This window comes from Choristoneura fumiferana, chromosome 30 (assembly GCF_025370935.1).
Source record: "Choristoneura fumiferana chromosome 30, NRCan_CFum_1, whole genome shotgun sequence".
Lineage (NCBI taxonomy): Eukaryota > Metazoa > Arthropoda > Insecta > Lepidoptera > Tortricidae > Choristoneura > Choristoneura fumiferana.
Genome location: NC_133501.1, coordinates 8918651 through 8929327, shown reverse-complemented (window position 1 = coordinate 8929327; position 10677 = coordinate 8918651). Strand labels below are relative to the sequence as shown.

Genomic DNA, 10677 nt, shown 5'->3' with positions numbered 1-10677 from the left:
TACTTTTCAAGCGACGAAAATAGCGAAAACATCGCTTCATGCTCCAGACAATCAACTTTGGAATCTCCTCTGACTGAAGATAAATAACTTTCTCCTACATATCCATACTTCTCAAGTCATGAAAATAAGAAAGCATCGCTTCTGCTCCAGACAATTTTGGAAAAGGCTATAAATTTATTTAAAACTAATTGTTGCCGTCGACTGCGTCGCGCGGAATCCGATTTAGAGCAATTTTTTATTATATCGAAAAATATTATTTTCCGTAACATAAAGTATCCTTAATGTTGACCAGACTAATAAGCTATCTAACTAACTAATTTGGCTCGGGACCCAAAAGGGTCTTGGCCTCCGAAACAAGAGCATGCCATCTGTCATTATCTATCTATCGACCTATTCAGTCTAAATGTCTATCCATTACCTACGTTACAAATCAAACTGTGGCATGAAGAGCATAAATAATTTGTTTATTACCAGACTATTCATATTAAACGAAGATTTTCTTTATTAAACCAAAAAAAATGTGTAATTATAATTTTAAGAAAAATCCGGAATTCACATTAACCAAATACGGTTACAAACAGAATAAGGCCGTCAACGGGCGCGCTGAACAGACGCGCGAGTCGCCCGCATTCGCCTCCACCGCTCGTCTGCTTCACCCCCTCACAATACCGAAAATTCTTCTATAAGCGCGCCTTAACGCGAACGCGATCGAGACGTATTTTATAACCGAAAAATTACACTAAGGGCAAAGGTACAAAAGTGATCACTTATTAATGATGTTGACTGTACAAGATTAAGGCACAGTTTAGTTAGGCACCTGTCGTGGTTTTGATATCGAGATGCACTATTCGGAGATGGCAAGACTTGGCATGGGGCTGGCTCGTACAGCATAACCGGAGAATTGACGCTTGATGGGATGATGCCTGCAAAAACGGGATAGATTAAGCATTAGGACTAAAGCCAAGCTTAGAGGCAGTTGTCCCACCGCCGGCGAGGAAACGATTGGCTATCGACTATTTTCTCGCTCAAGAAACGAACAAAAAAATATAAGATCCTGTGTGAATAAAAGAGACATATATTAATAGTTGATCGCTGGCGGTTCACACTGCCGGCGAGAACTCGCTCTTACATCATTTGTCGCAGCGACAGAGCTATAAAAACTCGTGAGCCTATAAAACTAGCTCAGCGATACTCGCTCAGCGCTGTTAGCTTGGCGGCCGCCCGGCTCGAGCGAGTGGAGCGAGTAATCGCCCGTCGTGCTCGAACACTCGCTTTTCACTGCTCGCCCACTCGTTTCTAGTTACTCGCTCTGCTCGCTTCTCGCTCATCGTCGGCGGGGGGACAAGTGCCTTAGACTTGCAAGAAAAATCATGCAAGTAGCATTACATTGCGAGGCCGTAAAGCCAACGAGTTTGTAGCCGCAATGTAATGCAACTTGCACGATTTTTCTTGCAGGTCTAAACTCGGCTTAATAATCCTACTTTCCTACTAATCCTACTATAATAATTATAGATGTGAACGTTTGTGAGTTAGTGAGCGAGTGAGTGAGTGAGTATGTTTGTTTTTTCTTCACGCTGAAACGGCTGGACAGATTTGGATGAAATTTGGTATGTAGATAGCTTGACATATCTGGAATAAAACATAGGCTACTTTTTATTCCGATATTCCCACGGGATAGGGATAAAATCTGGAAACAACAACCGCTGGGCTTAGAGCCATGAAATTTGACATGATTGTTTTTAATGTAACGGGGGAGGAGGGAACTATATATAAAGCACAATTAATCATTTCATTACATTTCAGTTAGCAAATCTGACCGTCAACAAAATACACTATAGTGTCAGATTGTGATGATGATGAAATCTTTCGATCGACTATTAATATCAGACATTAAATCAGCTAGTCAACCAACAAATAATTCAAATTTGGTATATTCTGGTAAATCAAATAAACTATCTGATATTTATTTACCTACTAGCTTTTGCCTGCGGTTTCGCCCGCGTGGAATTCGGTTATCGCGCGCTGTTCCCTCGGGAACTGTGCATTTTTCCGGGATAAAAAGTAGCCTATGTCACTCTCTGGCCCATAAACTCTTATCGCTATGCCAAAAATAACGTCGATCCCTCGCTCAGTTTCGACGTGAAAGACGGACAAACATACAAACACACACACTTTCGTATTTATAATATTAGTATTAAAATTGGTTTTTTGGAATCTTTTTGTATTTTTTATTTCAATTCCAAATTTTTACTTTTACGGTCATCCCGTAAAACCTAAATTGAAAATACAAACTGAAATATAGATGCACAGAAAAACCAGAAAAATAAGACCATCACTGGGAATCGAACCCAGGTCCTCGGTATTCCGTACCGCGTGCTATACCGCTACACCACTGATGGTCAACGGTACCGACACGAATTTCCCCTATGGACCTCATATCTCAGCTTGTTTGTTTCTTATTTAGCCACTTAAGCAGTGACGCTAGCGACATCTATGCCGTAGCCCTCATCGAGAAACTTTTTCGGCACTCCATCGGAACTAACCGCTCACCCGGACAAGAGATATCGTTACTAAGCAATCAAATTAAGATTGTTTTTTTGGAATCTTTTTGTATTTTTTATTTCAATTCCAAATTTTTACTTTTACGGTCATCCCGTAAAACCTAAATTGAAAATACAAACTGAAATATAGATGCACAGAAAAACCAGAAACATAAGACCATCACTGGGAAGTATTGTATAATTAAGGAAATACATTAAGATACACCGTAGTGTTAGACTGTGCTATATTTTTACTCAGCAAGTAGGGTCATTTTTCGTGTCACATTTTGTGGCACATAGTGATTATGGTGTCAGATTTCGTAATACAACTGTGTGTACATTGTACAGCTCACTGTAGTGTCAGGTCAGATTGTTTAGTATATTATGTGTCAAGTTATAAGATTGATCTGAAGAGATAAAGCCGGCCTTGTAATTTTCTCTCCGTGTACCTGCAGGGCTACTACGAAACTCGAAACTCGAAGTTTGTGTCGTGCGGTCCCTCTGACACTTATACTTCAATATGAGAGCGAGAGGGACGGTACGATACGAACTTCGAGTTTCGTAGGTACTATTGTAGGTAGTATACAATAAAGACTCTTTGTATTGTATTGTAAACTTAGGCCAGATTTTGATAGTATGCCTATAGACACTGTAATATGTAGTATAGATTGTAATGTATAGATAAACTTACCAATTCTGCGTCTCTTCTCCATATGCACATACGTCTGCCCGCGCATGCGCGGTGGCTTCTTGAACATGCCATATTTGAGGTGAGGGGATGACGCACGGGGGCTTTTCTTACGCGGCTTAGGAATATTCGATTCCTTACTGAAAAAAGGAAAAGAAATCCAAAGTTTATTTATATGTCATCGCCATCATCACACAAAACTGCTATTGAGAGGCTATCTACGTTATTTATTTTTCAAATAGCTGGCAAACGAGTATGCGGGTCACCTGATGGTATGTGATCACCGCCGCCCACGGACACCCACAGCATTATTAGGACTGCGGATGCGTTGCCGGCCTAAAAGGGGGACTAAAGGGAGAGAGGGGAGGGAGGAGTTACGCCAATTTTAGGGTTTTTAGACCTTTCAGTATGAAAAGCATAAAGTTTTATTCGTGTATCAAATCATCGAACCAGTACCTAGAGGCGGGGATAGGCATAAAGGCGTCGTGGGTTAACGCCTACGGCCTCGCGGTCTAAGGGACGCCGGAAAGTATCTCGTTTTTTTGCTTTTTAAAAATCTGTCGTCTAATGTGTAATGTGCCATCTTAGAGCCTCGCAAAATTTATCTCGCCCACGCTAAACTTAGGTCTGGCGCCGTCACTGTCAGTGCCAAATAGTATAGTGTCAGATTTGTTGTATAGGTACTTGATGTCAGATTGTAACAAACACTTACATTAATATTATATTCTTGTTATTGGCATCTCGTTTTTTCGGTGATTTCTTTCTCTCTAGCTTAGGACGCGGGGGGAAAGCTTTTCTGAAAACGAAATTAAAAAAATAAGTCCAATGACCGACAACTGAAGGAAAATATTTGTTAAACTATTGGATTTGATCAGGACACGAAAAAATGCGTATACTTTACATAAGTAACATTTTTTACATGCATTTAAAATATCTAAATATATATATATATATATATTATATATGGTTTTTTTATTCAATGCAACAATGACTCTTTCTTTATTAAATACGGCATTATTAAGCAGTACATAAAACAGAGATAAGTACATATGACAAAACTTAAATTAAAAATTTAAAAAACCCCCGACCCAAAACAACGTCAGCAAAAATTTAAAAAAAAACGCCCGAAAAAAAAACGCCGCCAAAAAAGACAACTAAAAAGTAAATAATAATTGTGCACTACCTAGCTGTTTCCCGCGACTTCATCTGCGAAGAATTCGTTTCGACGCAAAAAGGGGTGTTATAAGTTTGACCGCTATGTGTGTCTGTGGCACCGTAGCTCTTAAATGGGTGGACCGATTTGAATGCAGTTTTTTTTATTGAAATAAGTTTTTCTAGCGATGGTTCTTAGACATGTTTTATCAAAATCGGTTGAGCCGTTTTTGAGATATTGAACTTTGAAGTGACGAAGTGCTTTTCCAACTTTTTGTTGGTATAGGTTATTCCGTTATTCTAACGAAGTTACAAGACTTATTATTTAAGTTTCCTAAAAGCACTTACTTTGTGATGCTCTCTAACTTCTTGGCAGCTCTCTCGAGTGTCAGTATAGGGTTATTAGGACATATATGCCCCTGGCCAGCTGTGAACACTTCACTGGAAAAGATCAATTAAAAAAACATTAAATCCACGACAAAGAAGGATAAAAGAACAACCGGGCAAGAGCGTGTCGGACACGCACAAAATAGGGTTCCGTAGCCATAACGAAAAAAAATTAAGTCATATTTTTCTAAGGATTTCGTATTTTATACGGAATCTTCCAAGTTTAGGTATATTTTATACCTTAGGCTGCTATTTACTCATAAACTACTAATAATTCTCAAGCAACTTAGCCGCTATAGTTTTCCTTGAAAGTTTGATATACTTAACTACCATCCCGAATTTTTTTCAAAATTTTCCACCCACCGTTTTAGATTTTAGAGGGGGTGAGACGCTCGATTTTCATGAAAATTTGCACTTTCAAGTTAAATATTTCGCAAAAAAAAACACTGAATCGAAAATCGTCATATCAAACCCCTAATTGTTTTCCCACACTATAGAGTTGGGTGAGAAAAAAAATCACCCCCATTTACGTCTATGGGAGGTACCCTAAAAAAATTTTTTTTTTTCAACTTTTGATTGTACCATTTTGTCAGCATAGTTTACATATATATCCGTGCAAAACTACAGCTTTCTAGCATTGATAGTCCCTGAGCAAAGCCGTGGACTTTTACCCTTTTTGCTCCGGAACCCTAAAAATGGGTTGATAATGGTATGGTTTTTTTTTTTCATTTCATTGACGGTAAATCATCCATCCCAGCCTATATACGTCCCACTGCTGGGCACAGGCCTCCTCTGAGAACAAGAAGCCTTGGGCCATAGTTCCCACGCGGCCCAGTGCGGATTGGAACTTCACACGCACTATTGAATTGCTTCGCAGGTTAGTGCAGGTTTCCTCACGATGTTTTCCTTCACCGCAAAGCTCGTGGTAGATTTCAAATGTAACTCCGCACATGAATTTCGAAAAACTCAGAGGTGCGAGCCGGGGTTTGAACCCACGACCCTCTGCTTGAGAGGCGATAGGTCAAACCACTAGGCCACCACGGCTTCTTAAATAATACAACACAGTAATGAGGATTTCTGTAATAGGCCACTTCAAATTCTTCCAGACTATTGCAGGAGATTGGGATAAGTAAGTTTGACTTAATGCCGGTGTAATAGGTCATGGGAATCTTGTGAACTCACACCTTGAGGACCCAATGGCCAAGCGGTTAGAGAACCTGACTACGAAGCTTGAAGTCCCGGGTTCGATTCCCGGCCGGGGCAGATATTTGTATGAATAATACGAATGTTCGTTCTAGGGTCTTGGATGTTTAATATGTATGTATTTATCTATATAAGTATGTTTATCCGTTGCCTAGTATCCATAGCAAGCCCTGTGTATATAATTAATGTTTGATTCCATATTATACCACGAAATTCGAAAATCGAAGTTCGTAGCGTACCGTCCCTTTCACTCTCATAATATTAGCGTCAGCGGGAGCGGGACGGCAAGATAAAACTTCGAATTTTGCACTTCGTAGTTTGGCCAGCAGGGCTACTACGAAACTCATAACTCGAAGTTCGTGTCGTGCAGTCCCTCTGACTTATACTATTTAATACGAGAGCGAGAGCGAGAGGGACGGTACGATACGAACTTCGAGTTTCGAGTTTCGCAGTAGCCCTGCTGTCTCTGACTTCACATACTTCCTTGATTTGTACGGAGAAACCAATTTTCTGGGAACGCGTTTCTTCTTCTGTTCTGGATCTAAGGACCACGAGTGATGGAAGTACGGTGCCGGATAATTTATTTGACTAAAATGAACAAAAACAAAAGAAATTAAGTAGGTAAACTGCTAAATATAAATTAAGTAACTAGGTAAACTGGTAAATAGTATTTGTTTTTTTAGGACAATTTAAAAAAACGAGTAAAAAAAATGTGGACCGTTTTTGTAATAAGTAGAGAACCTATATTAAATGATATTGTAACGGATAACTCACGTCTTAAATCGAGTTTAGCTCTACCGATTTGTTTCGTGCTATCAGGTGAGCACGCGCGACTCGGCGGCTGCCAAGTCGCGTGCTCCTGTGAAGAAGGGCTACGAAATAGCCCGAAACAAGTCGAGCTAAACTCGATTTAAGACGTGAGTTATCCGTTAGAATATAATTTAATATGAGTGATTCTCACGGTAGTTTCATGTTCAAAAGTAGAGAATCTACAGACTTTTCATTAATAAGAGCATTATAAGAGGAATATTTCGTAGCACCTTATAGGGCCTGATGGGCTACCACGAAACTCGCAAATCGAAGTTCGTATCGCACCGTCGAGTTCGAGTTTCGTAGTAACCCTGCAGATACCTTAGAGTTACAATAAGTAATTTCTAATTTTTGAAAATAACTATAAAATAAATACGTAATTAGCTTGCTTACATAGTTTTCACTTGTCGGACTTTTTCTTTGTTCATTCTTAAATCGATTTAAATGTTACTGTAATTTATGTTTTGCAATGTTTTTAGTGTTCGACAACATAATTTTGACGTAGTGCGGTCATCGGGTTTTGTTTTTCAAATTACCGCTTTGCGTTTCGTTACACGTCAGTCCTGAAATAATAAAATGTTTTGCTGCTATAAAACAAAGAGTCAATAAATAATTAAAAGTAATTAATTACTTGCGCGTACCATGTTTTAAAATTTTCCTGTTTTTTTTTCTTAAGACGGAAAGCTCACTTTGTGAAAATAGTGAAACTAGCATCGAATGGAAACGAATAATGTTGCTAGTTTACTAAAAAAATCCAGTAATCTTGTAAAACGTGATGTACGGTAAATATGAGACACTTTACAACTTTCAAAAGCACTCGCCAACAGGATGGAATTAAAACAGTTAAGTGTAAAACAGCCTCGTTTCGGAAAAGTGTTTATGGGATGACATCTAGTGTACAATCATTTGCCAATAATAATAAGACAGTCTGAACAGCCGATATTTAAAAAAAATGTTATTTAACTTTTTACTCGAAAAGGCATATTATTCAATTCAAGAATATTTAAATTAAAGATGGTAATCAGAAAATATTCACGACGTATTATTAAATATTTGTATGTCTCATGGTGCAACATAACATAATGACACTAGGTAATAGCTCGAAACCTCGTGTATCATCATAATGGAGTGCAGTGCAGGGTGTTGTAAAAGGTGCATAGTACTGTAAGAATTAGAATAAGGTTTTATGCATTTTATGTTTTTGCCAAATAAATGAGTACTGAGTCCTGGAATCTTGCGATATTGCAACTCATAATGTGGCCGCGCCCCGAGACTATTTTGTAATACAGTATATTCATTGTGATATTTCAAAAATAATTCGTAAGCCCAAAGCGAATTTTCAGCAAAATAAGCCATGTTTTCGGAAAATTTTACGGAATATTAAACGGCAATACTAAACTTCGAGTAGTTGCTAACTTCGCTATTTACTGAAAATGCAGCAATAAATTGAACAAGAAAAGCTTAACTTTATGTTAATGGCATACGGATAGTTTTTGTAAAAATCATTGTTTAGCATATGTTTAATATCATCGCTTTAGTGTGACAGTGTGAGTAACAATAATGACGCGTTTTTTTTTTAATAATAATTTACGTGACTTGAAGAATGAATCGCGCGGCCTTGTCTATCTTGCCGGTAAATACTAATTTATTCAATACGCCATAAAAACAGGCTTACTGGAGCGTGGATATCCACAATTTAGTATATTCTCCTTGTAATTACAATGATATTCGTTATGTAAATTCAGCGGGTTAGCGAGAAAAACGCAAATACAATCAAAAGGTCGTGTTGTTGTGTCGGTCGATCTAAAATTATTTTCTGTGTGTGTGTTCGTTGGGAGCCGCGATTTGTTTGTTGGTGTGTGTAAACGTCAAAATTCCTGGAAACAGCCGAGTCGAGTGCGGAGTTGCCTGGCTCGCTCAATACAGGTAAAAATTGGAATCCTTTCCTGGATATCGTGATAATTTCGTAGAATATTCAACAGGTGTGAAAACTGATTAAATCGATGTAATGTTTGAACTACGGTTTTAGATGTAAAAGTTAATATTTTGACGAAACAGCGGTTTTTTCTAAGGTAAGATAATGGATATGCTTTGTTCGTGTACTTTATAATTTACATTAATTAGCTCCCAAGTTAAAAGATAAATCTGAGTTTTTGTACACTACACTGGGAACTGTGGGAACTTATGATGTGTCATGCTTTTATTAAATTTTAACACATATTTATGAGGTAAATTGAAACATGTAGGTACCTATGATTATATATACTTAAAAGAATCTTACTTAAATATATTTATTAAGTAGGACACAGGTAAAAGTAAAAATACCTAAATCTACAATGTCAATTAAAAAATCGGTACAAAATTAAAAAGTTATTCCTAATTTTTTTTAAATTGGATTTTTAATGGTTAGGTATTTTAATAGGCACTGGCTATTGCCTCACAGGCCAATAGTAATGAGTAAAAGTATGTAGGTAATTAATTTATAATTATAGGTGATTAGTGTGGTTTCCTTGTTTTATTTGATTGTTTACTCAATTGATAAAACTGGTCATTAATTTATGCTATGTAAATAATGAGTCTAACCAAAAAGTTGTAATATTATTTCTTGTTTTACTTTCATAATTGATGTGAAGACAATTACCACCTATACCTTCCGCCGCCTAACTTTGCCTAAAAGTTCATTGCCCCGACTAGTACCACAAGAACTATAAAGGTATAATTCCAATAATTGAATAGGCACTATACCGTTAAGCAATCCAAATAAACTCCGAAAGTAACATAAAGACTTTGCATAAAAAATGTGTCAAAACTGAGTATTAAGTAATGAACTTTTAGGCAGATTTATATGGCGCATGGTATATTAAATTTTATTTTGTTGTAAGTGGAAGAGGTAACACCACAAGCCATAAGTAAGGAGTTTTTTTTTTAATATTGTGTTCTACTGTTAGGCAGAGGCCTCCTTTATCCTTCCACTCGTCTCTGGCTTTGTCAAAATGTGGAAATATATGTCAATGAAATTAGTTATTAAATTGAATTGCCAGAGAGCAATGGAGCGCAGTATGTTGGGAGTGAAACGGGTTGGCCGGATCCGCAACACTATATTGCGCTCCAAAACACGCATTGCCGATGTGGGTGCCAAGACTGCCAGGCTGAAATGGGACTGGGCAGGCCACGTCACCCGTATAGAACCCAATAGGTGGGCTAAAATAGCCACAGACTGGATACCACAAAACAGACTTCGGCGGCATGGCAGGCCCAGGCGTCGATGGCAGGATGATCTGGACGCCTCTCTTCGCAGCTGGTCAGAGATCGCCCAAGACCGGGTAGAGTGGAGAACATGGGGGGAGGCCTTTGCCCAGCAGTGTGACACCTCTACAGGCTTCTAAATATAATATATAATATATATATATATGTGAGCCCTTGAGTAATAATTATAGTTAAACGGTTAAACCTATTGCCGCAATTGTGGTTGTGTGATTTTCAAAGGCCGCCTATTGCTTACCTTAGAAAATCTCTATGTATATACCTGTGTTTTTTGTACTGCTTACTGTGTTGGTGTGCAATAAAGAGTTATTGTATTGTAAACAGTACACTCAAGTACAAGTTAGACTCACACCGAGTTTCATACAAATTTGCTGGTATTTATGAATATCCAGTGTTAGAGCTCTGCTCCTGAGCAAAACGTAAGCAGTGTGAGTTCATTCTAGATCGGTTACTAACAGACATACCAATAAATTTTTCAGATATTCCTTATTGGTTCTGCTATGAGAGCTTCATACCAAATTGTCATCATAACTGCATAATTTCATAAAAGCAAAGTTTCACGTAAACTTACCTATTCTGTCTAAAAAAAAAGAGAAAAGTAAAAATCAGTCACTTTTTAGACCAGCTGCTTTA

At 37.9% G+C, this 10677-nt stretch overlaps 3 protein-coding genes across 4 annotated transcripts in view; 1 reads left to right on the top strand and 2 right to left on the bottom strand.

Annotated features, from left to right (window-relative positions):
- The window catches only part of LOC141444771 (uncharacterized), a gene marked incomplete in the record, with an annotated part of 21678 nt that extends 11004 nt beyond the window's left edge, over window positions 1-10674 (bottom strand). The window contains 6 exon segments of the mRNA XM_074110404.1: window positions 3232-3368; window positions 3941-4024; window positions 4729-4821; window positions 6451-6558; window positions 7174-7343; window positions 10616-10674. Coding sequence (XP_073966505.1) covers window positions 3232-3368; window positions 3941-4024; window positions 4729-4821; window positions 6451-6558; window positions 7174-7208 — 457 coding nt within the window.
- LOC141444833 (uncharacterized) overlaps window positions 1-10677 on the bottom strand; it is a 337995-nt gene that overhangs the window by 108613 nt on the left and 218705 nt on the right. The window lies entirely within an intron of this gene.
- The window catches only part of LOC141444772 (signal transducer and activator of transcription 5B-like), a 93602-nt gene continuing 91273 nt past the window's right edge, over window positions 8349-10677 (top strand). The window contains exon 1 of the mRNA XM_074110405.1: window positions 8349-8706. The gene's annotated coding sequence lies outside the window, so the exon portion shown is untranslated. The remainder of the gene's footprint in view (window positions 8707-10677) is intronic.